The following is a 26,078-nucleotide window of genomic DNA, read 5'->3' as shown; positions in this document are numbered from 1 at the left end:
TCTGTGGATTAGCTTGAGTAACTGGGTCATGATTTCTAGTAAGAGACATTACTGTTGAGTTTTTCAATAGGATTTTTTTGGGCTCTTTGAGTACCACAAGCCGAGTGCCATCCAGTTCCATTGTATTGGAGAGAAGGCAGAAATCTCTATGGCTGATAACCCAGACAACTAACATAAAACAATCTAAATGGATAAATAGCACTACAGGTGAGAGGAAAAATGTATTTTGGATTTTAGGGTGAGCTGTCCCTTTAACATTCAATTCACAACATCCTGTAGGTGGCGTGCGAATGCACCTATTCACGAGTGGTTCCTCTTTGCAGGCCGTGAGGCAAGAGGAAAGCAGAACTACCAGGCCATTGAGTGGACATACAGCACACCATATAAAGGATGTGAGGACAGAAGCAACCAGAGGGGCAGCCGGGATTTTTCTGACCAGGAGTGTGAATACCTCGAGCGCGGGAGATGTGAAAGTGAACCGGTCTACATCACGGAGATCCACCAGCCCCCCCAGCACACCATGCACATGGCAGAAAGAGCAGAGCGCTGCAGGGCCCCTCACCCCCAATCCTTCGTCAATGCCCCCAGGTCCAAACCCCAGGACTCTCCCAGGAGCGCCAAGGTCTCCTTCATATTCGGGGACCCTCCCTTAGACGGTGTAAACCCCCAGAATCTGGGCTACCAGAGACTGATGGACGAGAGCCCAGAGATTCTAGACACTCACGGCCCCATATACAGGCATCTCGAGGAGGACTATACGTGTAAGTTGATGCATGCCATGGAGGACGGGGAGCGGTATCAGTACACCACCAAAATCTTTGGTCCGACCGAATGCGTCGAGGAGCCTCTGCTGCGGGACATCTGCTACGCGGAGACGACGGACGACGCCGAGGACGAGGATGACATCAGCTGTGAGGAGGACATGGTGATGAGTGACATTGACAAGCCAACGTTCCTGTCGCTCTCAGGGTCCAGCGATGACATCATCGACCTGACCTCCCTCCCGCCGCTACCGGAGGGTAACGATGAGGAGGACAATGACGTGCTGCTGCACTCCCTTAACCTGGCCATCGCTGCTCCGCCTCCCGGCTTCAGGGACAGCTCCGACGAGGAGGAGCAGCAGCAGCAGCAGGGGCCCGGGACGCAGCCCCAGGGGAGCTGCGATATCCCGGTGTCTCTCATAGATTCAGTGCCCACCCAGGGAGCGGAGGGCCAGGGAGAGCCTCTGGACGATGCGGTGGTGTCCACTTTGCAGGCACTCGAGGACCTGGCTGCATCTGAGGAGCAGAGTCCCGCGCAGTCAGAGAGTAGCACAGGTTCTTCTTACACTATTGTAACGTTTATTCATTAACACCACACGATGTTCCAGCCATTCACCTTTGATTTGTTCTTGTTGATTTTTTTTCAATAAAGCCCATTTTGTTCTATGTTTCCATTTTGTGTGAGTATTTCTTCATTCATTCAATCACATACTAACGGTCTTCATTACCGCATCATCCATTTTGTTGGGATTTGTTCTTGTTTTGTGGATCATTTTGATTTTCTCATTTGTCAATTTCAATGAACCATCTTTAGCATGCATTATAACAGCATTTTGGAGTGTCATGAAGTATTATTTGATTCATATTTAATAGATATCATTTAAATTGAAATGTTACATACTGTCGTTAGTCATTATTACATTTCCAGTGTTATAAGTAACATGTACTCTATAGTATGCTTACATACTAACATTGCCATTACATTCATTTCAATGCAATTGCAAAGTCACAGCCTACTATTAGCTTTATATTGTGCTTCCTCCCTAATTGGTGACATTTGCCATGTGCCTCAGATGAAGTTGTTAACGAGCTGTTTGTCTTTCTGTGGTACACAGGTGTAGAAATATCACGAGCATTTAGTCCAGAATCCTCCTCAGATTCTGGCAACGAGACCAACTCCTCTGAGATGACAGAGAGCTCAGAGCTGGCCACCGCTCACAGACACTCCGAGAACCACTTGAGGATGCATATAGCCATGACAGAAGGATACCGCACTCTGAGTGAGGAAAAGGCAGAGTTCATTGCACCTGGTGAGGATGGAGCGGGAGCCATGAACTACAATGCCCAAGAGCCTCACGGGGAGGAGGCGAAATCGTCGGCCGTTTCCTCCTCCCAGATACTTCACTCGGACGGCGGCGAGATGGAGCCTGAGACCATGGAAACGAAATCAGTGACTGAATACTTCACTAATCTGCACATGGGCTCAGTGATGAGCAGGCAGACGAGGAGACAGAGAGAGGCGGAGGGTCGAGTTCAGGGAGAGTCCTGTGAGTCCTCTGATAGAGCCCACATTCATTCTCAGGAGCCAAATAAAGAGGAGCCCCCTCATCTGGTGGGGAGGTATAACGCGTTCACCGTGAGAGATTCCCATTACTTGAATCAGCTCGATTTGGGCCGAACTCACTTTAGAGAGAGGCAGCAAAAATGGCAGCGAGGGCCCGGAAACAAAATGGCAGAGGGCGTCTCTCGAGAATGTGGGAATGACTCACAGGCTGCCCACGCAGCAGACAGGTTGGCACTGAAGGGAGAGAAGCAGGACTGCGAGGACAGAAGCCAGCAGTTAAATCCTCGTCTCCGCTCCCCTTGCACAGGGCCCCACACTGCAGAGGATGCAAATTCGCAGGATAACGAGCAGCAGCAAATCAAGATGGCGGGCTCTGAGCAAGACGTGGCGCGCTTATACGAATACCACCTGAGCAAGCGCGTGCCGTCGCTGCAGAGCGAGGGCATCAGCTCCCTCCAGAGCTCGCAGTGTTCCTCCATAGACGCCGGCTGCGGCACGGGCAGCAGCAGCTGTGCCACTCCCATGGACTCCCCCCTGTGTGCGGCGGAGAGCACGCACGTGCTGTCAGACTCCTCCTCCTCCTCCTGCTCGCACAGGGGGCTGAGTTATGTAGCTGCGGAGGAGAAGGCCTATCATGGTCCCCCGGGCCAGGGGAAGGCCGGCCACCTCATGGACCCCACCCTTCTGAGGAGGATCCACGCAGCTACTAGTGCTGAGCCGGGGTTTGGCACCACACGGGGCGGCGGCCATAGAATGCCCAAGATAAAAGAAACCACAGGTAAAACTAAACAGGGGGGTGCCCTCTTTGATCTACGTGTGTCTTAAGTGGATGTAACGAACGCAAGCGACACGCAATGAAGCTCTTGTTGAATGATTTAGGTCAGTATGTGATATGTATCAAGTAGCAGCCGTCAGCAGTAGCTGACTCATCGCTGAGAAATAAGGGCGCCAAATCTTTTGAAAGGGATGCCATGTCTGTTTTCACATTCCCGCCTACTTACAATACTAACACTTGATAATCTATCTACTCTTAAGCAGTGTTGGGGGTAACTCATTACAAAAGTAACATATTACATATTACTTTTAGCAGTAACTCAGTAATGTGACTTATTACCAATAGGATTTCAGTAATATTATACCAGTTACTTTGTCAAGTAACACAAGTTACAAATGCAGTTACTTTCTTTTAATCAAAGCATTTTAATAGATACAATCATTTCCTAATCAAATTGTGTGTTTTTATGCACACACAAAAAAAACACTATAGATGACAATAACAAAGGAAAAGGATAACATTTAGAATTTTGGACACTTTACACTGACTTCAAGTCATGTCATTCTGCTACTGCTGTTATTTTGGTGAAAGTAATGCAAAAGTAGTGTAATAAGTAATAAGTTACTCTACACAGACAGTAATATTGTAAAGTAACTTATTACTTTCAAATTAAATTAACTAGTAATATGTAGTATATTACATTTTGAAAGTAACTTGCCCAACACTGCTCTTAAGAGATGAATGAATGGAGGGAAATGCTATTATAGATCAAAAGTGTATGGTCAGAGGGATGCTTAACAATTCTCTTTGTTTTCCTACTACCCCTAGTGTAGCTTGCACCAAGCTGAAGAAGGTTGGGAGAGAAGACCCATCCTTAGCTCTCTGCAATGAGACCAACGCCACCACCACAACCACCTCACCGTCATATTTCAAGAGTAGCACAGAGCCCAGAGGGCAGCCACAGGCTTGCCCTGGGCCCCGCCCACATGCCCTGGCTTCCCCCTCTAGCACCCCCTCATGTGGCCCTAGAACAGGCGGCCTCAGGAAGCTGAGGAGGAGCTGGAGTACCTTAACGCCAGGTTCTAGGAGCTTCGCACTGTTAGAGAAGACCAAAGCCACGCTTATAGGGAAGAGTGGTGTGCAGAATGTCCCGTCGCAATGTAACCCCAAACTACAGGGGAGATTCTCTGCCAAAACCTTGCCCAAGAGTTGGTCCCATGGCTCAGTCGATTCTCACTCCTCTGGTAGAAGGCTCTTCAGAGGGGCCTCCATGTTGCTGCCGGTGCCAGGTGTGCCAAGGCTGGATACAGCTGCCTGGAAGTGCCAGTTCAGTCACTGCTTCCTAAGGAGAAAGATGGATGCTGGTGGTGACGGTGAAGACAGAGAGAAGCCCTCGCATCGTCTGTTCTCTCTTGGCCAGAAGCTACAGCAGCTCGCGTCCACCAGCACAGTCTTGAAAGGAGACCACGAAGTGGAGCAGTGCAATACGGCCAGTGCTATGACTGACATGAGCCTTGAAGCAAGGCTGGCCCGTGTGAACTCAATGAAGGGGAAGACCTACAGCCTCCCCACAGGATTCGGAGATGCACGGAAGGACGCCTTGGAGATGATCGGCTTGGTGCGCTCCAGTGTGGGCCAGCTGTCCAGGGGTGAGAGGCCTGAGGGCAGTGAGGCCGACCTGGGGAAGTTCACCCAGCTGCTGTCCATGCAGGCCAAAGCACTGGGCGGCGCCTGCAGTCAGATGGCCCTGGAGCACAGCAGTCCCGAGGAGTTACTCCTTACCCTGACGCACAGCTTCCACACTCTCTGCTGCCTGACTCAAGCCTGCATGTCACTAGTGGAAGGGCTGAGTGTCGAGAGGCAGCGTCGCGAGGTGGTCGCCAAGGTGGACGAGGTGGTCATGAACTACGTGTGTCTGCTCAAAGCTGCTGAGGCGGCATCGGGAGGCTCCCCCAGTGACCAAAGTGTGAATGCATTGACACATCACTCGACCACCATGTCTGCTATTATAAACGCACTAACTCACTTGCTGAAAACACTGCTCAACAAATAAACTGTTGCTCCCCTTGTCCTGATTATTGATTTCAAAGCCATACGTAAGAGACTTGGGTTTAACAACCGATGTGAACTGCTGTGAAAAACCTTGCCTTGTCTATACAGTATTTTATTATGTAAAGTAAAAAATGAATTATATGAATCATAATGAAACTTTTAAATAGATTACGGTATATTAAAGCCTCTATGAACTATAATATGACCCCCCCCCTTCCCCCAAGTATATGATTAATATTATATAGGGATTCTGTTAATGAGTTATCGATGATCTTTGGGGGCCTATCATGTAGATTATCAAAACCTTATTAGTATGTACCTTGGTTACAAATTATATATTATGTTGGAAAAATGATATAAAAACAAACAGCTCTAGACAAATCATTGCGCAAGACAAGACATGATAAAACAAAAATAGTACATATGACTGTAATCTTTTCACTTGCTTGATTCACTTTGATTTCATGAATACTTTGCACACATCACCAAGTACTTTCCTGTTATTTTTGTCACCATAATTAAAAATATATATAATAAAAGTTTTAAAAACTGATTCCTTGTCTCTCTTTACTGCATATACTGTATGTCCTGTACAAAACCAGGTTTGTTTTCTAGTACTAATGCTAATACTTTCCCTTTCAATTGTTCTCTGAGGTAAAAGTATAAAAGGGTAACAGAGTGGCTTTCTTAAAATGACATTATTCACACTGAAAACTTGCTTGACCCATGTTTGGCTTCATAACTATGTTTAATAATTAATAATTTTACCATTTACTCAGGCCTGGGTGATGGTAATGCTCTTGGCATCAATGATGATGATGATGGTCTGTTTCCATGTGGGGGGCTGTGGAGTGAGAGTTTCATGTTGATGCATATACAAGACCTTCTCCTCGCCTCCTTTTCATTGCAGCTGGCCATGCACCCGCATTGGCTCTCTCAAATCAAGGGCAAAAGAGACTAGATACTATCTGGACTGAGTGCTAGTAAATGTTATTCAGACAGATACTGTAGCCACAAAACAGCAACAGATTACAGAACTATTGTTATCGAATTAGTGGGTTCACCATGTGACTACCAGGGAGGGAAGTTTGATGTGGTTGTTGTTGTATTGCTAAATAAGCACGAGTTTCATTTTCCCCTGCAAACAGAAATGAAACCGGGCTCTACCCACTGGTACTACTGAACAACCCTGCTCCTCTAACCGTGCTATTTGTAAGAGCAAGATACCATTATTTGGAAATCACCTTTGACCTTGTCCTATTAAGTCTATTTGTATTATATTTCACTGTATAAAGCTCTTTGCAAATAGGCTACAGCAGACAGTCAACAGATGAATGGAAAATATGTTTTCAGACAGAGCAAAAGCTGGGAGATTTGGATGTGTCTGACAATAGGGAAGTGATTCTGGCTAGTTATAGATATACAGTAACCCAGCCACCTGTTACTTTCACCTCCACCAAAAGAACCAACTTACAACTGATCATCAATGCCAGATTTCTTGTCGCACTTGATCCAACTTGACGATAGAGTGCATTGTACCTCTAACTCTCATGTGAACCATGGTCTTCAACCTGGTAAGTAGCAATAACCTTCACAAAATGACTTCAATATTGCATGGCATGTGAAAATTCAAAATGCTAACAAATAAATTGCATGTTGGCTTGGAATGAAGGGATTGTACCTGGAAACTACCTGGAGAAATGGAAAATGGAAATGCCGTCACACAAGCTTAGCACATGATTTACTCAGACTCAGAACGTTCATTCTTGATATTTATGACAGATTGATGTCCCGCTAAATAGTTGATTATGACTATGTGCATTGTGATGCCTTGGTAACTTGGCGACTGCTTCTTTCTTGCCAGAGGAGAGACTGTGCTTCCGCACAGGTGTGTGTAGCACTGCTGTGCTGCTGTTTCTCCATATTGGCAGCGACTGGCTCGTACCCAAAAACCCTGCCGTGTGATGTTAGCGACGCCAGCAATGGGACTGTGGTGAAGGTGGACTGCACTGAGAGAAGCCTCCGAGAAATCCCCAATGGCATCCCAAGAGACACCACCAATCTGACTCTGACCATCAATCACATTCCTAGTTTAAACGCCACGTCCTTTCAGGGTCTGGAGAACCTGACCGAGATCAACATGAGGTGCAACTGTGTCCCCATCAGAATCGGCCCCAAGGACCGCATGTGTACCGCGAGTGTGACAATTAAGGAAAATACCTTTGCCAGCCTGAAGAATCTGCGAGCGCTGTATCTGGATGGCAACCAGCTCTACAGCATACCCAAAGGCCTGCCTCCAAACCTCATCCTGCTGAGCTTAGAAGTAAATCACATTTATTACATTTCTAAAGAAAACCTCTCTGAGATTAGAAATGTTGAGAGCCTTTACCTCGGTCAAAATTGTTATTATCGTAACCCGTGCAACGTTTCCTATGAAATAGAGGACGGTGCGTTTTTACAGTTCAGCAATTTGACATTGTTATCTGTTAAGTCAAACAACTTATCCTATATTCCACCCTTATTGCCCGCAAGTCTAAAGGAGTTGTATCTCTATAACAATAAAATTGAAGAGGTCACAGAGGAGGATTTCCAAAACTTAACAAATTTGGAAATTCTAGATATTAGTGGAAACTGCCCACGTTGTTACAATGCCCCATTTCCATGCGAGCCATGCCCGCACAATTCGCAGCTTAAGATCAGCGAGACAGCGTTTCAAACTTTGACCGAACTGAAGACGCTGCGCATGCATAGTAACTCTCTGACATACGTGCTTTCTGCGTGGTTTAACAACTCGAAGGAGCTGAGAGTGCTTGATCTCTCTTCCAACTTTTTAGCACAAGAGATAACATTCACTTACTTCCCAAGAGCTCTGCCCAAACTGGAAGAACTTGACCTTTCATTTAACTATGAACTCCAGAGGTACCCTGCAACACTGAAACTGAGTCAGAGCTTCTCAAGCCTCAAATCCCTTAAAATACTCCGACTAAGGGGTTTTGTGTTCCAGCAACTAACCCCACAGAGCATCAGTCCCTTGAGATCTCTACCCAACCTGGAGGTTGTTGATCTGGGTACAAACTTCATTAAAATGGCCAACCTTAGCATTCTGATGGAACTTAAAAGCTTGAAAATAATCAATCTGTCAGACAACAAAATATCTACCCCCTCTGAGGGACAGGCGTTTGTTGGATATTCTGGAGGAGAGTCCTTGTATGGGTCTCCCATGTCTGGTGCTCACGAGTACCAAGGTAGCGAGGTGAGAGAGATTCATTATTTTAGATATGATGAATATGCACGCAGCTGCAAATACAAAGATAAAGAAGTTGGAACAGTTAATTCATTTGTCAATAGGAATTGCAGTCAGTTTGGGAAAACTCTGGATGTAAGCAGAAATAACATATTCTTCCTTCACTCAAGATTTTTAAATTTTGGTGAGCTGAGATGCCTTAATCTGTCTGGAAATGCGATGAGCCAAAGTTTGAATGGCTCTGAATTTACTAATCTAAATAATTTACAATATCTGGACTTTTCATGGAATCGCCTAGACCTGCTCTATCCAACTGCATTTCAAGAACTGAAAAACCTTGTCATCTTGGACATAAGTCATAACAACCATTATTTTGAATCCGAGGGTTTGACTCACATGCTTAATTTCACTATAAATTTACCAAAGCTTAAGGTATTACTGATGAACCACAATAAGATCTCTACTTCCACTAACACAGAGCTGGTGAGTTTTTCTCTAGAGAGATTAGAGTTCAGAGATAACCGTTTAGATTTGCTATGGAGAGATGGCGACAGCAGATACGTCAATTATTTCAAAAAACTGGTTAATCTGAGTGTGCTAGACATCTCCAATAATAACCTCAATTTCATTCCAGAGCAAGTGTTCAGTGGTTTTCCAGACACACTATATGAGCTGCACATCAAAAACAATAAACTGAAGGTCTTTCATTGGGGAAAACTAGAAGTTCTACCTTCTTTGAAAGTCTTAGATCTCAGTGCTAATAGCTTAACTACCGTTCCAGATATGCTTTCCAACTGCACCAAATCTCTCAATAAGCTCATCTTACATAAAAACCAAATTATACGACTCTCCCCAGATTTCCTCAAGGATGCCTACAGTTTAAAATATCTGGATCTTAGTTCCAATCGTATTGAACAGATTGAACAGTCTAGTGTTCCAGATGATGTTATTGACAAGATGGACATGCTGCTCCTGCACAAAAACAGGTTCCTGTGCACTTGTAATGCCACTTGGTTTGTGGCATGGCTCAACCGGACCACTGTGACCATCCCTCGACTTGCCACAGACGTGACCTGTGCCGCTCCAGGGGCACAAAGAGGTCATGCCGTCATCTCAGTGGACCTGCAGGCCTGCCAGCACAACTCTCTGTCCATCCTCCTCTACATCCTGATGACTTCCCTTGTCCTCAGCTCCCTCACCCTGTCCATCTCCAGCCATCTCTTCCTCTGGGACGTCTGGTACATCTACCACTTCTGCATGGCCAAGCTCAAAGGCTACGGCCGCCTGTCCTCCCCGAGCGCCGCCTACGACGCCTTTGTGGTGTACGATAAGACGGACGCGGCGGTGTCCGAGTGGGCGGTTAAGGAACTGTGTGTTCAATTGGAAGAGCGCGGAGACCGTCGTCTGACGTTGTGCCTGGAGGAGCGAGACTGGATCCCTGGATGCCCCCTGATCGACAATCTCTCCCAGAGCATCCACCAGAGCAAGAGGACAGTGTTCATTCTCACCAACAGCTCCATAAAAAGTGGGAGCTTCAAGATGGCGTTCTACATGGCCAACCAGAGGCTACTGGATGAAAAGAATGATGTTATCGTCTTGATCTTCTTAGAGAAAGTACCATGCCGGTCAAAGTACCTGAGATTACGAAAGAGACTCTATAGGCGGTCGGTGCTGGAGTGGCCAAGAAATCCTCAGGCCCAGCCATACTTTTGGTTCAGCCTGAAAAGTGTACTGGCAACAGAGAGTCACAAACAATATAGTAATCTCTTCAAGGAGACACTTTAAAAAGACTCATCAAAGACCAAGATGTTCTGTTGGTTACAGTATGAATGACATTTAGTTATTCATGAATTTTACATTGTCCTGATTGAATGTACTACAGTGTGTGGTTATGTTAACATTTAATACACATGTGAAAATTCGGACAACATTAACGGGTGATTGTGTGCTGAGGTTATTGTTAATTCTCAGAACAACTCTATCAAAGAGGAACTAATGAAAAAGTAATTGTTTCCAAACACAATGTATTTTTATAATTGAATAAATCAGAGGAAGCAGTGAGAGTGATGAGCGACCAATATACTCCAAAAGGGGGAAGTGGAACTGGTGTACTTCTCCAATTCACATACAGTAATACCCAGGATTCAGCTTGTTAGTCAGCTTTATGTGGTTTCAGCTGCGTTTTGTGTGTGCGTGTGTGTGTGTGTGTGTGTGTGTGTGTGTGTGTGTGTGTGTGTGTGTGTGTGTGCGTGTGTGTGTGGTAAGTTAGAGATAACGGATACAGTCATAAAGTAAGCTTTCTCAAGAATGAGTGATATGACGTGCGCTGACAGTGAAAACAGATGTAGTTCTTCCTGAATAGTTCTTTATTCATTGTACTTGATAGATTGCAAAGCACCTGAACCTTGCCTATTCAAGATAGCCTTTCAGGATCATAAAGGATCAATACTGTACATGAACAATGGTAAGTTTTATTGATTACTATACATTTTAGTGTCATTTTGAAGCATTGCTCATTGTAGATCACAGCAAAGTAGATTCATTTACTGTGTAAAATAAAAGATTTTGGTTGATTTTAAATCAGAAAAGCTTTCATTTTTTCATCAGCACATATCACCATGAAGCTGCACATTTCAAATCTGTCTTGATCTTTATTTTGCATAGTGATTTTGTGCCACATTTGCTAATGCTAAGACATTTTACCACTAGATATTGTTTTTGGTCCAACCACCTTTATTTGAGTACAAACATTTTTGACTTTGTATTGTTTGGTGAAAGTTGCTTTGCATTTTTGATGATGGAGTGTTGAGCATTGATATTGTGCTAAATAATAATAATAAATAATAATAATAATAATAATAATAATAATAATAATAATAATAATAATAATAATAATAATAATAATAATAATAATAAAGGTAATAATAATAATAACAATAATAATAAATAAATAAATAATAATAAATAAATAATAATGATGATAGTAATAATAATGATAATAATAATAATCATATATTTATGAAGAGGAAGTCGATTTCTATTGTTTTCCAGTGTTAAAGTTTATCTGCAGACAACTGCTACCTGCTGGCTACTTTTGGTGCTATTCTGAAATAGCAATTTCCCATTGTTAAAGCCCTATGATCAAAGTTATTACATAATACAAATGAAAGTTACTTGTTTTTGTTGTCCATCTACAGACTACTGCCACATGCTGGACACACTTGGTACTATTCTCTCTCTGTTGCCATCATGGGATCCAGCCTGCTGCGTGTAAGCCTAAATGGATGTCACCGCAGTTTCCATGTGATGTCAAAAACGACGAGAATGCCTCTATGATTGTATTTCAATGCAGAGGGCGATATCTGGAAAGAGTGCCTGAAGGAATAACTAGTAATGCAACTGAGCTGGACTTATCAGAAAACGACATTGAGAATATAACACTTGAAGCATTTTCTAATCTGGTGAATCTGACTGTACTTAATCTCAACCGGGCGAACCATAACAAGGGACTGAAAACCATCGCTGAGGATGCTTTCAAAAACCTGAAACAGCTGCATGCACTGAGACTGAGTGGCAATCATCTGGTGAAAATTCCCAGCAATCTCCCTCTCATGTTGGAAACCCTTGAGCTAAATAATAACAAGATTATGTTGTTGGATAACAGGAGCCTTACTGGAATAGTGAATGTGACAAAACTATTGATATCTAAAAACTGTTATTCCTGGAATCCTTGTGGGCAATCCCTTACTATTACAAAAGACAGTTTTTCAGTTCTGACCAAACTGCAAGCTCTGGACTTGTCCTATAACAATTTAACTGAAGTTCCAAAAGGAATACCCAAATCACTAGACACATTCATGCTTATTTCCAACAGAATACAAGACATTTTGTCTGATGATTTCCTTGGGCTACCTAATTTACGAATCCTTAAAATACAAGGGAACTGTCCAAGATGTGGAAATGCTCCATATCCTTGTGTTCCTTGCCCTAACATTTCTCTTAACATCCATCGACAAGCATTTGCCAATCTCACACAGCTTGAGACATTGGATTTAGGAGGGAATTCACTGAAGTTCATTGAGCCCTATTGGTTTGAAAGTCTGCACAATCTCAAGAACTTGTTCCTCCGATTTAACTTTTTACAGACCGCTATTGTTGCTGACATGAATTTTTTAAGTTACCTTCCCAAACTAGAAAAACTTGATCTTTCATTCAATTTTGGGATAAAGGTCTACCCTCCAACAGTAAGACTTTCAAAGAATTTTTCAAAGCTAGTGTCACTTAGAACTTTGCATTTAGCAGGTTTGGTCTTCAAAAACCTCGAATCGAAAACACTCAGTCCTCTGTATGAACTCAAAAATCTCTCTTCATTGAACTTAGGGACTAACTTCATTGTTCACTGTAACTCCACCGTATTCAGAAAATTCTTTCACCTGAAAATGATATACCTAGCAGAGAACAGACTGTATCCCGTTTCAGTGAACACAAACAGTCCTCCAGGCCCACAGAGGGCAGGCAATGTGAAGTCAGACCCTTTTATGCCACCACTCTTACAGCCCCAACGTGACTTCTCTTATGAGATATCTCACCGCTTTATCAAGCAGGAGTGCTTTAACCGTGGACGTGTGCTAATCCTCAGCTCAAATAACATCTTCTTCATTACTCCAAAGCAATTCGAGGGCTATGGAGACATGTCTCATCCTATCGCATGTCTCAACCTGTCCAACAATGGCTTCTCAGCAGCACTAAATGGAACAGAGTTCTCATCACTGCCGAATGTGACCTACCTGGACCTGTCATTCAACAGGATCGATCTGGCCTACGACAATGCCTTCACAGAATTAAAGCAACTAGAGGTACTAGACCTTAGTTACAATCAGCACTACTTTGAAGCCTATGGGATAACACATAATTTAAACTTTTTAAGAAACCTACCTGTTCTGAGTGTATTAAATATGAGTCATAATCACATTTCCACATTAACGACAAAGGAGATGTGGAGCAAGTCGTTAAGTGAGCTTCAGTTTCAGAATAATAATCTAGGGAATCTTTGGAGAGAAAGGGATGGCTCGTACGACAGGATTTTCATGAATCTTATGAATTTGACAATTTTAAATATATCCTTCAACAGAATTACAAGTATTTCAAATAACGTTTTTGAAAATGTACCACATAACCTCACCATACTGTGCATAAGTCATAATTTACTTAATGATTTCAATTTCAGTCAACTACTGGGTTTCAATCAACTTCAGATTCTAGATCTAAGTTTCAATTCTTTATCTTATATTACACCAGCAATACTCACCAGCCACACTTTGAGTGTGCTTGACTTGAGTCATAATCAAATTTCCCACCTGTCAGATGGATTTTTACAGGCTGCTAAAAGCCTTAAGACTCTTTGCCTTAACAACAACAAACTGACTATTATCAATCAATCCATCTTCTTACCTGAAAATCATATTGAAACCTTGTTCTTGCAGGACAACCCATTCCAATGTACCTGTGATCTATTAGATTTCATTGTGTGGATGGAAAAAGATGACAATCATATAAAGATCCCTAGAGTGACCAGTGTGAAATGCGACACACCAGCAGACAAAAAGGGTCAAGTGATGATTCTCTTTGACATTAACCAGTGTGTAAATGACAATGAGGCATTCTTGATGTGCATTTTCTCAAGCACCTTCATTGTTGTTACTATGTTCATGGCAACAGTAGCTCACGTATTTTACTGGGATGTTTCCTATGTCCTGCACTACCTGAAAGCTAAACTGAAGGGCTACCGTTCCTTGACCTCACCAGAGAGTGTCTACGATGTCTTTGTAACTTATGACACCAGAGACCTGCAGGTTTCAGAGTGGGTGATGGAGTGCTTGCGGGTGAAGCTGGAGAATGAGGGAGAGAAGTCTCTGCCCCTGTGTCTGGAGGAGAGGGACTGGCCCCCTGGAGTCCCACTGGTAGACAACCTCACTCAGAGCATTCGATACAGCCGCAAGACGCTCTTTGTCTTAACCGAGGCCTACGTTAGGACCGGGGCGTTCAGGCTGGCGATGTACCTGGCCCACCAAAGACTACTGGATGAGAATGTGGATGTGATTGTGCTGTTGATGCTGGAACCTGTGTTGCAGCACTCTCACTTCCTGCGCCTGAGGAGGAGGCTGTGCGGGGAGAGTATCGTGGAATGGCCCGGAATGGCAGCTGCAGAGCCGTGGTTCTGGCAAAACCTGAGAACCGTTGTCAGAGTAGACAACCAGGCCATGTACACCAAGACCTACTCTAACTACTTCACCAGCAAGTGAAGCAGGACTCAGGACAAAGGAACACTGTATCTGAAAGCTATATCTTTTGGAATAATTGTATATCTTTCCTTTGTGCACAATAGCTTCAAGACATTATTATACATCAAGCCTGGTCCATTTTGACTTTACAGTATCACTCTAGGATGTACATGTATAGAAGCAAATTATTCAGAAATTATTTCATTATTTTTGGTGATTCAGTTCAAATGAAGTGTAATTTATTGTGATCTGTGTGGAAATGTATGAATAAATTACTTATTTTCAAATCTCTGTCATTTTGTTTGCTTAAATATTGTATTGTATTTGGTCTCCATCTATACCACAATGCTTTAAACATGTTACACTAGAGAAATATAGCCAAAATCTGAATTTAATTAATAAAATGGCATGTTTCTGCATTTCAAATAAAGTTTACTTTCAGCTAATGTAAGGTTTTATGTTTAGACCATGGTTTAGACTAAATAATCATATCAGAAACTATTGTGTGTTATAGAAATTCAATAAGTCATATTTCAACTTCATAAAACCCAAAAGCACTGCAAACACTGCAGTGTCTTTGGGTTAAATTATAGTCTATCTGTATCAACAGTAGGCATACACATTATGACAGGGAGTCTGTCCAAGCATTAGTAGGAATTTCCATATGTATCCACATGGTGGCGTCACTGATACGTTTTCAATAGGAATAGTTGTAAGTTGAACCAGATAAGCATTTTAAGTTTGTACATCATAGCACTGTGTCTGGAGGTAACATTTAAAATCAGTATGGCAATAAAGATGTGTTCTATGGAGAGGAATAACATTTACATAAGTAAATGTGTTCAATTTAATTAATCAGATGCAGCTGGTCAGTGGAATTCTCTCTCTCTCTCTCTCTCTCTCTCTCTTTCTCTCTCTCTCTCTCTCTCTCTCTCTCTCTCTCTCTCTCTCTTCTTTAACTAAATGCAAGACCACACGAAAATGGATGCATCAATCGTAGAATATTTAAGTGATTTTCATTGTTCTTATTGCAAAAATAATGTGTAGGTATTTACTGTCAATGGTAGGAAGCAAGTAGGAAGTCTGGTTTAGAAAGGTTGAGGGTGACGTCACGTCACGTCCTTATTTGCATACTGCGGGGTATTTATTCTCTGATTGAGGCTCGCTGCCGCCACACACTGCCACAGAGACCAGGACGTAGCATACACACATCTGCGACTCCCGAACACAACTGTGGTGAGTACGTTCGTTATTCAGATTGCACGTAGACCTACACAAGTATATTAAGTCTGCTTTTACATTTGAAAGATATTGATTATAGGCGAGCCTCCGGGGCTTTTGCGGTTTTCTTCATCATTTCCCGATTTTCTATCTATCAAACTGTCGGGTGTTAACTAACGTCAATCTAGGGGAGTTTTGCATAATCTAGCCTCTTTAAGCAAAATGTTCTGAAAACGTTAACGTTAGCTTATCAAATGAGGGTAGGTTTAGGTGAAACGCCTTCTTCTTCGGTCTGTAGGCTACTAACGAACGAGACAAATGGTTACTGTTTCTAGTACCGATAAACCTGTTGTATTTGGCTCAACATGTTACAATGTAACTATGTTAAATGTGCCGTGCATTGCGCTTCGGAGTGTTGGAAATACGGGCTTTATCTCGAAGCAGTCTAAGTTTTTGAGACGCTGCCAAACAGGGCGGTGGTTCCTCCTCCTGACAAAGCTTTTCTCAAGGCAATAACCAGTGCTGAAACACGTGGATAGACGGCGAATTGAACGTGTATTGTTCCAATAACTAGCGAGTCTTTCTTAAAAAAATTTTTTTACCACTTTTCTGATTACCATGGCCGTGTCAATTTTGACTAACTACTGCATGCCAAATTGGGACATTTCGGTTAATGATAAAATGAGCCTGCTCAAGTAGGCTACAACTAGGCCTGCCATTACATTTAAATCAAATCCTTCTTGTCTGTCCCCCCTTTTTTTTTTAGAGCCCCTGCAAACATGTCTGACAAACCTGATATTGCGGAAGTCACCACCTTTGACAAGACAAAGCTGAAGAAGACCCAGACGGAAGAGAAAAACACCTTGCCCACCAAAGAAAGTAAGTACTATGGCCAGCTTTAGGATTTTATTTCTTTAACCCTTGGTTATTTATGTTGGATACATACTGATCTTTCCCTCTTTTTCAGCCATTGAACAGGAGAAGTCGACATAATGAAGACCCATCCTCCTATGCACTGTACATTCCACAAGCCTCGGCTTTTTTCACTTTTTTTCTTCCAAGTTAGTTGTATAGGCTAACTGCATCCCAGAGTTTCACTACTATTGGACAAAACAATGACTGTACAAACCCCACCCACGTCCCTACATCCCCTTTTCTACAGCAAGAAAATGACTACTGACTGGCAGTCTGTGTAAAGGAAGTGTGGCTTGATGTCATCATGGGGTCTTGGTCATCTGTTCCTGTGTCTGCATCTGGTTGGAAGTGTGGCGGTGCAGGGATGAGATCAACAGTTGAGCGATCCACACTCTGGCCACTTATGATGAAAGTGCTCACAAAGCAAGCAGTGATTGTTTTGTAAAGTTGAAATTCTGGAGTGCACAAGTTTGTTTTGATATGCAAATAAAAAAGAAACTACACTGTTTTGTGGCAGTTTTTCTTGATTGGTTTGACACTTTTGAGTTAACTTATAGGATGCCATATGCCAATTTTCCTTGCAGTTTTTGCCAGGCTGTGTCACATTAAATGTCACGGGCATATTGTGTTATATAAAATGCGTTCATACAAGGGAGTAAGGTAGTATTGCTTCTGTGTGCAGCCAGCACTGTCTGGCATAGTGTCGCCAACAGACTTAGAACTGCACCCACGGCTATTCTCACTGCAGCGGTTTGACAGCCTGCTCCAGTGAAACAATGCTCCGCTTGATGGAGTTGGCTGGTAGTGGGGAAGGTCAAGATTCACCTCCAAACTGGTTGCTGGAGCCCTGGGGTTAAAGCTCTTCTGAGATGCATGATAAACTGGTTACACTTGGATTAACCCAAAGGCCAAAAGTCTGACTTCCCTAATCTGTGTGTGGGCCGTACCTGGGACTTCGAAACATGTCATATCATGCTCGGTAACAATGTGGCAGATAATGTAATCAAAATGAATATGCATTCAATTCTAGTGGGGATTATATAGTACTTAATATGAAGTTATTCTAGAATTGTACTCAAAATCTTTTCCCATGGTTGGCAGATCTGTAGTGAGTTTAGTTTTCAGTGTTCCTCTCTAGCTGCTACTACCTAATCGGACCATCTGAGCATGACTAACATTGAGATATATAGGCCAACCCAAGCATGTGCTCACTTCCTGGAGTGAGTCATAGCTGCACCCATTGACAACTCGCCACTTTGTTGAACTTCAATTCAGATTCACTTTTATTGCCACGGTAGGTAATCAGATTACATGAGGAATTTGACTTTGTGTGTCGTATGCATCGAGTAGACCAATCTGGCATCTTTTACCTCCTATTCCAGAGGCCCAGCTAGTCTTTTTCCTCGTCGTGTCTTGCCTGGAAAAACGAGCCCAAAATGGGCCTTGCAAGCCTGTATAGCACACAGCAAGACTTCCTTCCTCACAGCTGCAGCAGGCCAGCTTGTTCAGCCAGCTCAGAGCAGGCGCCGTCACTGGTCCCTCCCCACTCTGCCTCCAGCTGTAGCTACAGCAAGTTCCCACAGCGAGGCCAATGAAAGCAAGTTGTGAGAACCTCCTCTGCCTGACAAGAAGACCCATGACTCCTCAAACACCTTGAGTGTTGGGTCAGACTCAAGAGTGGAGGGCTGCCTGCCAGAGGTATAGATGCTGCTGCGCTTTGTTGTCCAGTCAAATATATTATCAGCAACTGTGTGTTTTCTTCTGCTTTGTATTCAATAGTTTAAAACATTTGCAACATTGTACACTCCTTAGTCCTTATATGATTGATGATTGTTATAATGATCAAATGAACAGAAAATATGGCTGACAGAAGGTGTAGCTGCTGGTAACAGACTGCTCATTGAGCTCAGGAGGAGGCTGTGGTTCCCTGATGCCCTGTATGGAGGTGACAGGTACACAGTGTGAACAGCTTGAACCGGAGTGAGGCTGACTGTGGCAAGCGGCCCTAAGGCCGTGACGTGTGTTGTAATATACATAAAAGGCTGAAGGGGAAAACTGCACTTTTCTAAAGTACAGGAGTTCAATCTTTCTTTTCTGAATAGGTTTTGGCTGTGAAGCTGTCTTCAATACGTAAGTAAAAATGAGTCTGACCAGAGGCATATTAAAGAAGGTTAGATCAGGGCACCAAAGGTACAGAGATGGTGACACATTTTCCCATGCAGGATTCAGAGAGAGAGAGAGAGAGAGAGAGAGAGAGAGAGAGAGAGAGAGAGATATTACATAACTGCCTTCCAGGCCTGCAGTGTATCCACAGAGAATAACAGCTGTGCTGAAACAACAATGGACTCTGCTGAGGGGAGGGGCACAAGTTCATACTCATCCAATTCCCAGGCTCCAAAAGTCATTTTTAGTATGGAAAATAAAAAATAGGGTGTTAGTTATGTTCTATTTGCCATTTTTAGGACACAACAAAAGGTCACAAAATTGAAATCTCGCCCACAATAAGATGTGCAGGGCCAATAATGTAATAAATAACGTAATACCACGTTATCCAACAAAAGCCCACTCATTGCATGTCAGTCTTGGTTAACCCTATCCAGATGGAATATACTGAGAGTGAATGGATTTCTGAGAACCCACAATTCACTGTTGACCTTCTTCATTGTCTGAGTGGTGGTACGATGAGTGGGTGGCACACATGGTGGTGATGCCACCCCCCATCCATCCCCTACCAGCCTCATGTGTTTCTAGTCACACAACAGCCCCTCAGTGTCCAGCAACAATGTGTCAGCACAGAGGCTGAGAGGAGCACATTAGCCAATACTACACCCTGACACTGCAAGGTGTCACCATGCCAGACAGAGACACTACTGTCCCCCTCGACGCCCTCGCCACACTTTGATCATCTATTTTATAATAGGTTTTAGCCCCAACGGTTACAGCGACAGTCCCAGAACCAGCCACGTGGCCTGTCGAGGTGTCCACACCCGAACCATTACCTGCTCACTCAGTGTAAATTGCGACGCTAGCATCAGCTAAAGTAAATGTCAACATTTTCTGATTATTATGAAGTAATCTGTGTTCACTAATGTTGTTTGTATGGACCTGAGTTCCATGATGGTGTCGGCCCAGTCAATGACACATGCAAATGGCGGACACACTATAGGGTGATTGTGCTGAACTTGGCCCATGCCAAGAGAGGCCATCTGCCAGTGTTGTGACGGGCGGGCCACCCTCTGAGCCGACAGTGGGCGGGCCACCCTCTGAGCCGACAGTGGGCGGGCCACCCTCTGAGCCGGCAGTGGGCGGGGCACCCTCTGAGCCGGCAGTGGGCGGGGCACCCTCTGAGCCGGCAGTGGGCGGGGCACCCTCTGAGCCGGCTGTGGGCGGGGCCACCCTCTGAGCCGGCTGTGGGCGGGGCACCCTCTAAGCCAGCAGTGGGCGGGGCACCCTCTGAGCCGGCTGTGGGCGGGGCACCCTCTGAGCCGGCTGTGGGCGGGGCACCCTCTGAACCGGCTGTGGGCGGGCACCCTCTGAGCCAGCTGTGGGCGGGGCACCCTCTGAGCAAACAGTGGGCGGGGCACCCTCTGAGCCGGCTGTGGGCGGGGCACCCTCTGAGCCGGCTGTGGGCGGGCCACCCTCTGAGCCGGCAGTGAGCGGGGCACCCTCTGAGCCGGCTGTGGGCGGGCCACCCTCTGAGCCAGCTGTGGGCGGGCCACCCTCTGAGCCGGCTGTGGGCGGGCCACCCTCTGAGCCGGCTGTGGGCGGGCCACCCTCTGAGCCAGCTGTGGGCGGGCCACCCTCTGAGCCGGCTGTGGGCGGGCCACCCTCTGAGCCGGCTGTGGGCGGGGCACCCTCTGAGCCGGCTGTGGGCGGGGCACCCTCTGGCTTGGCCAGACTGCAGCTCTCTCACTGCAGAACACAGAGGCCTCAGAGTCTCCCTCCATCTCACTATAGATGCACAGAGACAGTGCTTAGAGCTCTAACCACATAATAATAGAGCTCAACAGTCATGTGACGTCTGCAGCCCCCGGATATGAACTCCCCATTCATTTTCTCCATAGACATTTCGAAAAGTTTAAAGGCTGGAACCAAGCCAACCTGAATCGTGAGTGACCCTAAAACATTTCACTTGGAGCAAAAAATAAAAAATAAAAAGGGGGGGGGGGGGGGGGGGGGGGGGGTCAAAAATTGAGGAATTCTCTTCCGGGGCTGGAGAGGTCACTTGTATTTTGAGTTTGCTGAATAGCCAATTGATTACTATCTCTGCTCATTTCTTTTGGTTAGACAAGTATGAAAGAGATATCTATAACATAAATTAATTAAATCAGGAGAGACAAGTGAATGGGTTAAAGATAATTGTATATTATATAACAGAAGATATAGTGAAAATTAAGTGTTGTCAAGAAAGTCTTTGGTGCTTTGGAGTGCTGTGCGTGTGCAGACACTGGTGGTGGCTGATGACTGCTGAGACTGATATGCGATCCTGCTGAATCTGTGAAGACTGGGCGGTGACGGGGAGGTGGAGGAGGGGGTGGGGTGGAGGTGGAGGAGGGGGTGGGGTGGAGGTGGAGGGGGTGGGGGTGTGTGTAACAGCAGCATGAACAGACTAGAAGAGAGAGAAAACTATTGAAGACCAGCAGCAAGATGATAGGCTAACAATGGAGGTGTGTTGCTGTGCTATTGGATAGATGTGACCAGCTGATGTCTCGATTGATGCCCCAGGAAATGACAGCCAGGAAATGATGAGTGAGCATGCGTGAGAGAAGTGAATGGCAAGATGGTACGAGAAGTCAAACTACAGGCCTAAGCATGGAAGAGATAGTCTTGGCGAACCTTCGTAAAGCTCCAAATCTATTTCACAACACACATCCCAGACTTTTTTTTTTTACCATTATTTATACTGGGGGAGTCTCACTGAGAGCAATGCTCTCTTTTTCAGGAGTGCCCTGTTCACATTCTCTCACACACACACACACACACACACACACACACACACACACACACACACACACACACACACACACACACACACACACACACACACACACACACACACACAGCAAGGTTTGTGCACATAAATGGGGTAAAAAAAAAACAATACTCTCACATGTTAATAAACCTCCCTTCATTTTTGCAGCAAACTCACTCACCTTTGAGCAGGAAACGCTAGCAGGGTGAAAGAAGGCTAGTTCCTACAGGTTATTATTATTGTGAGCAAGGGGAAGTGACAGATGTAACAGCTGCAAGCTGCAGCATGGTGAAACACATCTCGCTGTGTCTGCCTCCCTCCTTATGCTCTACCTTCAAACTCAACACCACAGCCATCTTTAGCCAGTTTCCATGGTAGCAGAGAGGTGCTTTTCACATCCAATAACTTCACTAAGGCATATTGTTGTTCAAGCAACAACGTGTTGAAATCAGTGCAAGTAATGCTGATTTAAAGGAATGTGCTTGTGCTAATAGTTCTCTCTTGAGACAGTACAAAAGAAGATTTATTTTTTCATGTGGCACATTGTAGTAGTTATTGATCAGGAAGTCACATGATCATTACAGTTCCTGACAATAACGTTGACCTCCTTTAACATGATAGTCAGTTTTCCCGCACGCCCAGGGGGAACTCCAGCTATCTACAAGCCAAAGTGAAGTATTTTCAGATTAGCAGCCAGGCCAAGAGAATAGGCAATTCCCATACGGGTAGAGTGGGAGTGTCAGTGACAACCTACTTTACCTGCCCAGGCAGGTTGTTCATGTTCAGGCACAGCTTTGCATTTTTTAGAGCTTTTATTCTAGCTCATGGCGATATTTACAAGTGCTGACAAGCAAACTGAACCTCAGCCAATGGTTTGTTTTGAGGCCTTGGAGCACACAATCCATGAAAGGTTGTGCTGTTTATTGTACTTTGTGGAGAGAGAGAGAGAGAGAGAGAGAGGGGGAGAGAGAGAGAGAGAGAGAGAGAGAGAGAGAGAGAGAGAGAGAGAGAGAGAGAGAGAGAAAGTTCTACAAATGACAAGATCTTTGCCAGGTAATATTCCATGTAGGATTGTCAAAACGCCTTGTTTTTTCTTCCCTCAACAGATACATGTCTAAAGACACAAGTGCGTGTAGTTCAGTTCTGGTGACACTGTAACAAGGAATTTCAGAAGCTGTGTTTGCTTACGTCACACTGGAGAATGTTTCCATCGTGACCATTTTTCATGGGGGAAGGAACATGGGAAAAAAACAACTTGGCAACACTCAAAGCTATTTTTAACAATATTTGTTATTGTCAGCATTGGCCATGTGAAAAGAGAACATACTCCTGACAATTTTGTTTTCCCCACAGAGTACTGTGATTGGCTGTGGAGCGATATACACAGCATAGAGATAAGCACTGATTAAACAAATCAATGGCATCTAGTTCTTCAGACTCTTAGATAGTGGCACCATCACATATTGATTTAGTTTAGGAAGGAGCATAATGAGACCAGGGCCTCTAATGGAAGGTTTCCAGGGGGAAACAAAGTGACATGAGATGAATAATTAAGCTGTTTAACTTAGCAGTCTATGCAAACCAAATAGCACCAAATGGGAATAGCCTATTTCTGCTATGCAATGTTGCATAACTATGTTTGTGTCTATAGGGCTTTTTGAATGGGGCTGAATGACCACTAAATCTCCATAGATAGCTGAGACATCTCATAGTGCTTAGCTTATGCTTATGCAGAACACACACACACACACACACACACACACACACACACACACACACACACACACACACACACACACACACACACTCACTCACTCACTCACTCACTCACTCACTCACTCACACACACACACACACACACACACACACACACACTCACTCACTCTCACTCACTCACTCACTCACACACACACACACACACACACACACACACACACACACACACACACACACACACACACACACACACACACACACACACACACACACACACACACACACACACACACACACACACACACACACACACACACACACACACACACACGTTCATATGCTGTTAAATATTATTTGATAAGATGTTTAAAAAAAATCTGTGATATTAATTCATATAAAACACTGCAGGTCATGTTCTTCATCATTGGGCATAGATGCATGATGAGAAGCAGATGTTGAGAAAAGGCGTTGGTGAGGAGTGTTCAGCTTCTTTATGATCTTAATGCAGGGAGCTATTCATCTTTGTCCTCATTATCATATCCATGGTGGGAAAAAGCGCCCGTGCTATTGTGTGATAGGTCAGCACAAAAGCTGAGGGTGTGAGCTAGCCAATCGCGCGACGTCCCACAATAGTTGCCATGAGTGACAAAGATATTCCCACAGATCTGCCTTGTGCTCTCGACTTCAGATTTGAGTTAGAGAGGAGAAATCAAGCAAATGTAAGCTGCTGAAAAAGCAATGGGAGCTGCATTTATCCATCAAAATGATTAGTTAACACAGATACACAAATAGATTGAGATGGATTAGTAAAGAATCTGCCTTTTAAAATGGAATAGAACAATAGCAAGCCCATAACAATGTTCTTTCTGCAAACTGGGGAGAGACAGAGTTCCCAGACCTGTTTCTCATTCCCTGAAGGGCGGTAGTGAATAGAAAACTACTACTCGGGACAGAGCGTCTCCTCTTACAGGTCACTCCTGGTTCTATTCCACACAAGTACGAGCCCAGGAGTCAAAATGGACTCAATAAGCTGCTTCAAGTCCATCCCGCCTCTAACCCTCCCCCCCCCCCCCCCTTCCTCCCTCCCATTTTCTCTCCGAATGGGCCTGGCCAGAGCTGTGTAAGAAGAGTTGCAACATCTCCATTCACTCCAATGGACCAGTTTTTTACTCTCAAGAGTTCCAGGAAGTAAGGTCCTGGATTAAGCAGCACTGTCGAGTTGCAGCAAAATGGTCCTCCGCTGACGCGCTCTCTCTAGAGGACACTAGGCCTGGCCAATTCCCTGTCCCAGTTGTTGCTCCACCCCGTCTGGGGAGAGCCGGCATAGACTAGCACATGCTTCCTCCGATACATGTGCAGTTGCCAGCCGCTTTTTTATCACCTGACAGCGAGGGGTTTCATCGCAGGACGTAGCGCGTGGGAGGATCACGCTACTCCCCCCAGTTCACCTCCCCCCCCAAACAGGCACCCTGACCGACAAGAGGGGGCACTAGTGCAGCAACCAGGACTCATACCCCGCTGGCTTCCCCACCCACAAACATAGCCAATTGTGTGTGTAGGAACAAGACGGAAGTACCGCTACCGGGGATTGAACCCGGGTCTCCGTGGTGGTAGAGTACTTTTACCTCGACATTGCCCAGACGCCCCAATAAGCTGCTTCAGGTTGACCACTATTTTAGCTAGACTCACTATTTTTGCATGAACCTTCAACATTCTTACAGAGAGAAATCCATGGTAGAAGAGGAGAGAGACCAGTTTCTCCATCGACAGTTAGCCTCAATAGACCAGAATGCAAGGCAGTCAAAAAACATACAGTGTTGTGTTTGGAGCAAGGGCTTGTGGGTAAATCTGGGATACGTAGGTAACCACTAACTGAAGTAGGAGTAGAAGAGGCAGGTTGAGGCAAAGCGGGTGCACCAAACATGTCATCACAAAATAAGTCCTGGAATGCATTCCACATCATGAAGGGGCATCTAACAGAGGCAGGGTGGAGACTTCCTTTACCCAAGAGACACAGAGAAAATGATTGGATGCACTGCATCGAAAACATAAATTACCCTTTCGGGGGATACATTATGGAATGAGTGAAATTCAAGTATGCTATTACACTAAGGCTAAATTACCCACATAGTAATTTCCTTCCGGTTTCAAAGCTAGTATTTTCCAAAGGAGGGCTTGTTTTGGAGCATGCAGCGATGTTACCACATACACTAACTATCTGACTGGAGAGAGCTTGATGACCATATTAGGAAGTGAGAAAAATACTTCCACACAAAGGTAGTCTAATTCCAAGGAGGAGTTTCCCCCCGGTGTTTACTCCTGAAATGTGTCAGTGGACTAGATTTTCAGTTCTTTTTTCCCCATTTCAAGTTATCCTTTGGTGTAGTAAGAAAAGCACTCTGCAAATCTGTCCAACCAACAGAGAGAGCTCATCTGATGAGCTAAGCAGACGTGTGTGTGTGTGTGTGTGTGTGTGTGTGTGTGTGTGTGTGTGTGTGTGTGTGTGTGTGTGTGTGTGTGTGTGTGGTGCAGCAGCGAGAGGGACGCAGTGCAATGCGATTCAATGCGACATGTGCA

The 26,078-nt window shown here is 44.6% G+C and overlaps 4 protein-coding genes across 4 annotated transcripts in view; all 4 read left to right on the top strand.

Annotated features, from left to right (window-relative positions):
- LOC310779051 (FERM and PDZ domain-containing protein 4-like) overlaps positions 1-5,153 on the top strand; it is a gene marked incomplete at both ends in the record, with an annotated part of 47,141 nt that extends 41,988 nt beyond the window's left edge. Inside the window, 3 exons of the mRNA XM_083639545.1 lie at positions 324-1,316; positions 1,877-3,103; positions 3,934-5,153. Of these exons, the coding sequence (XP_083495671.1) occupies positions 324-1,316; positions 1,877-3,103; positions 3,934-5,153 (3,440 nt within the window). The remainder of the gene's footprint in view (positions 1-323; positions 1,317-1,876; positions 3,104-3,933) is intronic.
- Positions 5,154-6,711: 1,558 nt separating this feature from the next.
- Positions 6,712-10,181, top strand: LOC310777893 (toll-like receptor 7; the record flags this gene model as incomplete). Its single annotated transcript, XM_083638239.1, has 2 exons — positions 6,712-6,726; positions 7,017-10,181. The coding sequence occupies 2 exons, from the start codon at positions 6,712-6,714 to the stop codon at positions 10,179-10,181; spliced, it is 3,180 nt and encodes a 1,059-aa protein (XP_083494365.1).
- A 281-nt stretch (positions 10,182-10,462) lies between these two features.
- tlr8a (toll-like receptor 8a) lies at positions 10,463-14,698 on the top strand (the record flags this gene model as incomplete). The annotated part of the gene is made up of 2 exons (XM_083638238.1): positions 10,463-10,504; positions 11,594-14,698. 2 exons carry the CDS (start codon positions 10,463-10,465, stop codon positions 14,696-14,698), a joined length of 3,147 nt encoding a protein of 1,048 aa, XP_083494364.1.
- A 1,068-nt stretch (positions 14,699-15,766) lies between these two features.
- On the top strand, positions 15,767-17,321 carry tmsb4x (thymosin beta 4 X-linked). The gene is made up of 3 exons (XM_083638976.1): positions 15,767-15,913; positions 16,665-16,777; positions 16,866-17,321. The coding sequence occupies exons 2-3, from the start codon at positions 16,678-16,680 to the stop codon at positions 16,889-16,891; spliced, it is 126 nt and encodes a 41-aa protein (XP_083495102.1). The 5' UTR covers positions 15,767-15,913; positions 16,665-16,677; the 3' UTR covers positions 16,892-17,321.
- The last annotated feature ends 8,757 nt before the right edge of the window (positions 17,322-26,078 follow it).

The sequence above is a fragment of the Poromitra crassiceps genome, assembly GCF_964638095.1.
Source record: "Poromitra crassiceps genome assembly, chromosome: 6".
Classification (NCBI taxonomy): Eukaryota; Metazoa; Chordata; class Actinopteri; order Beryciformes; family Melamphaidae; genus Poromitra; species Poromitra crassiceps.
Note: the sequence above shows the minus strand (reverse complement) of the source record. Positions and strands in the feature narration are given on the sequence as shown.

Coding starts and splice junctions, on each gene's coding strand:
- tmsb4x (XM_083638976.1), top strand. CDS start 16,678: ATGTCTGACAAACCTGATATTGCGGAAGTCACCACCTTTGACAAGACA. Junction 16,778..16,865: donor CACCTTGCCCACCAAAGAAA/GTAAGTACTATG, acceptor CCTCTTTTTCAG/CCATTGAACAGGAGAAGTCG.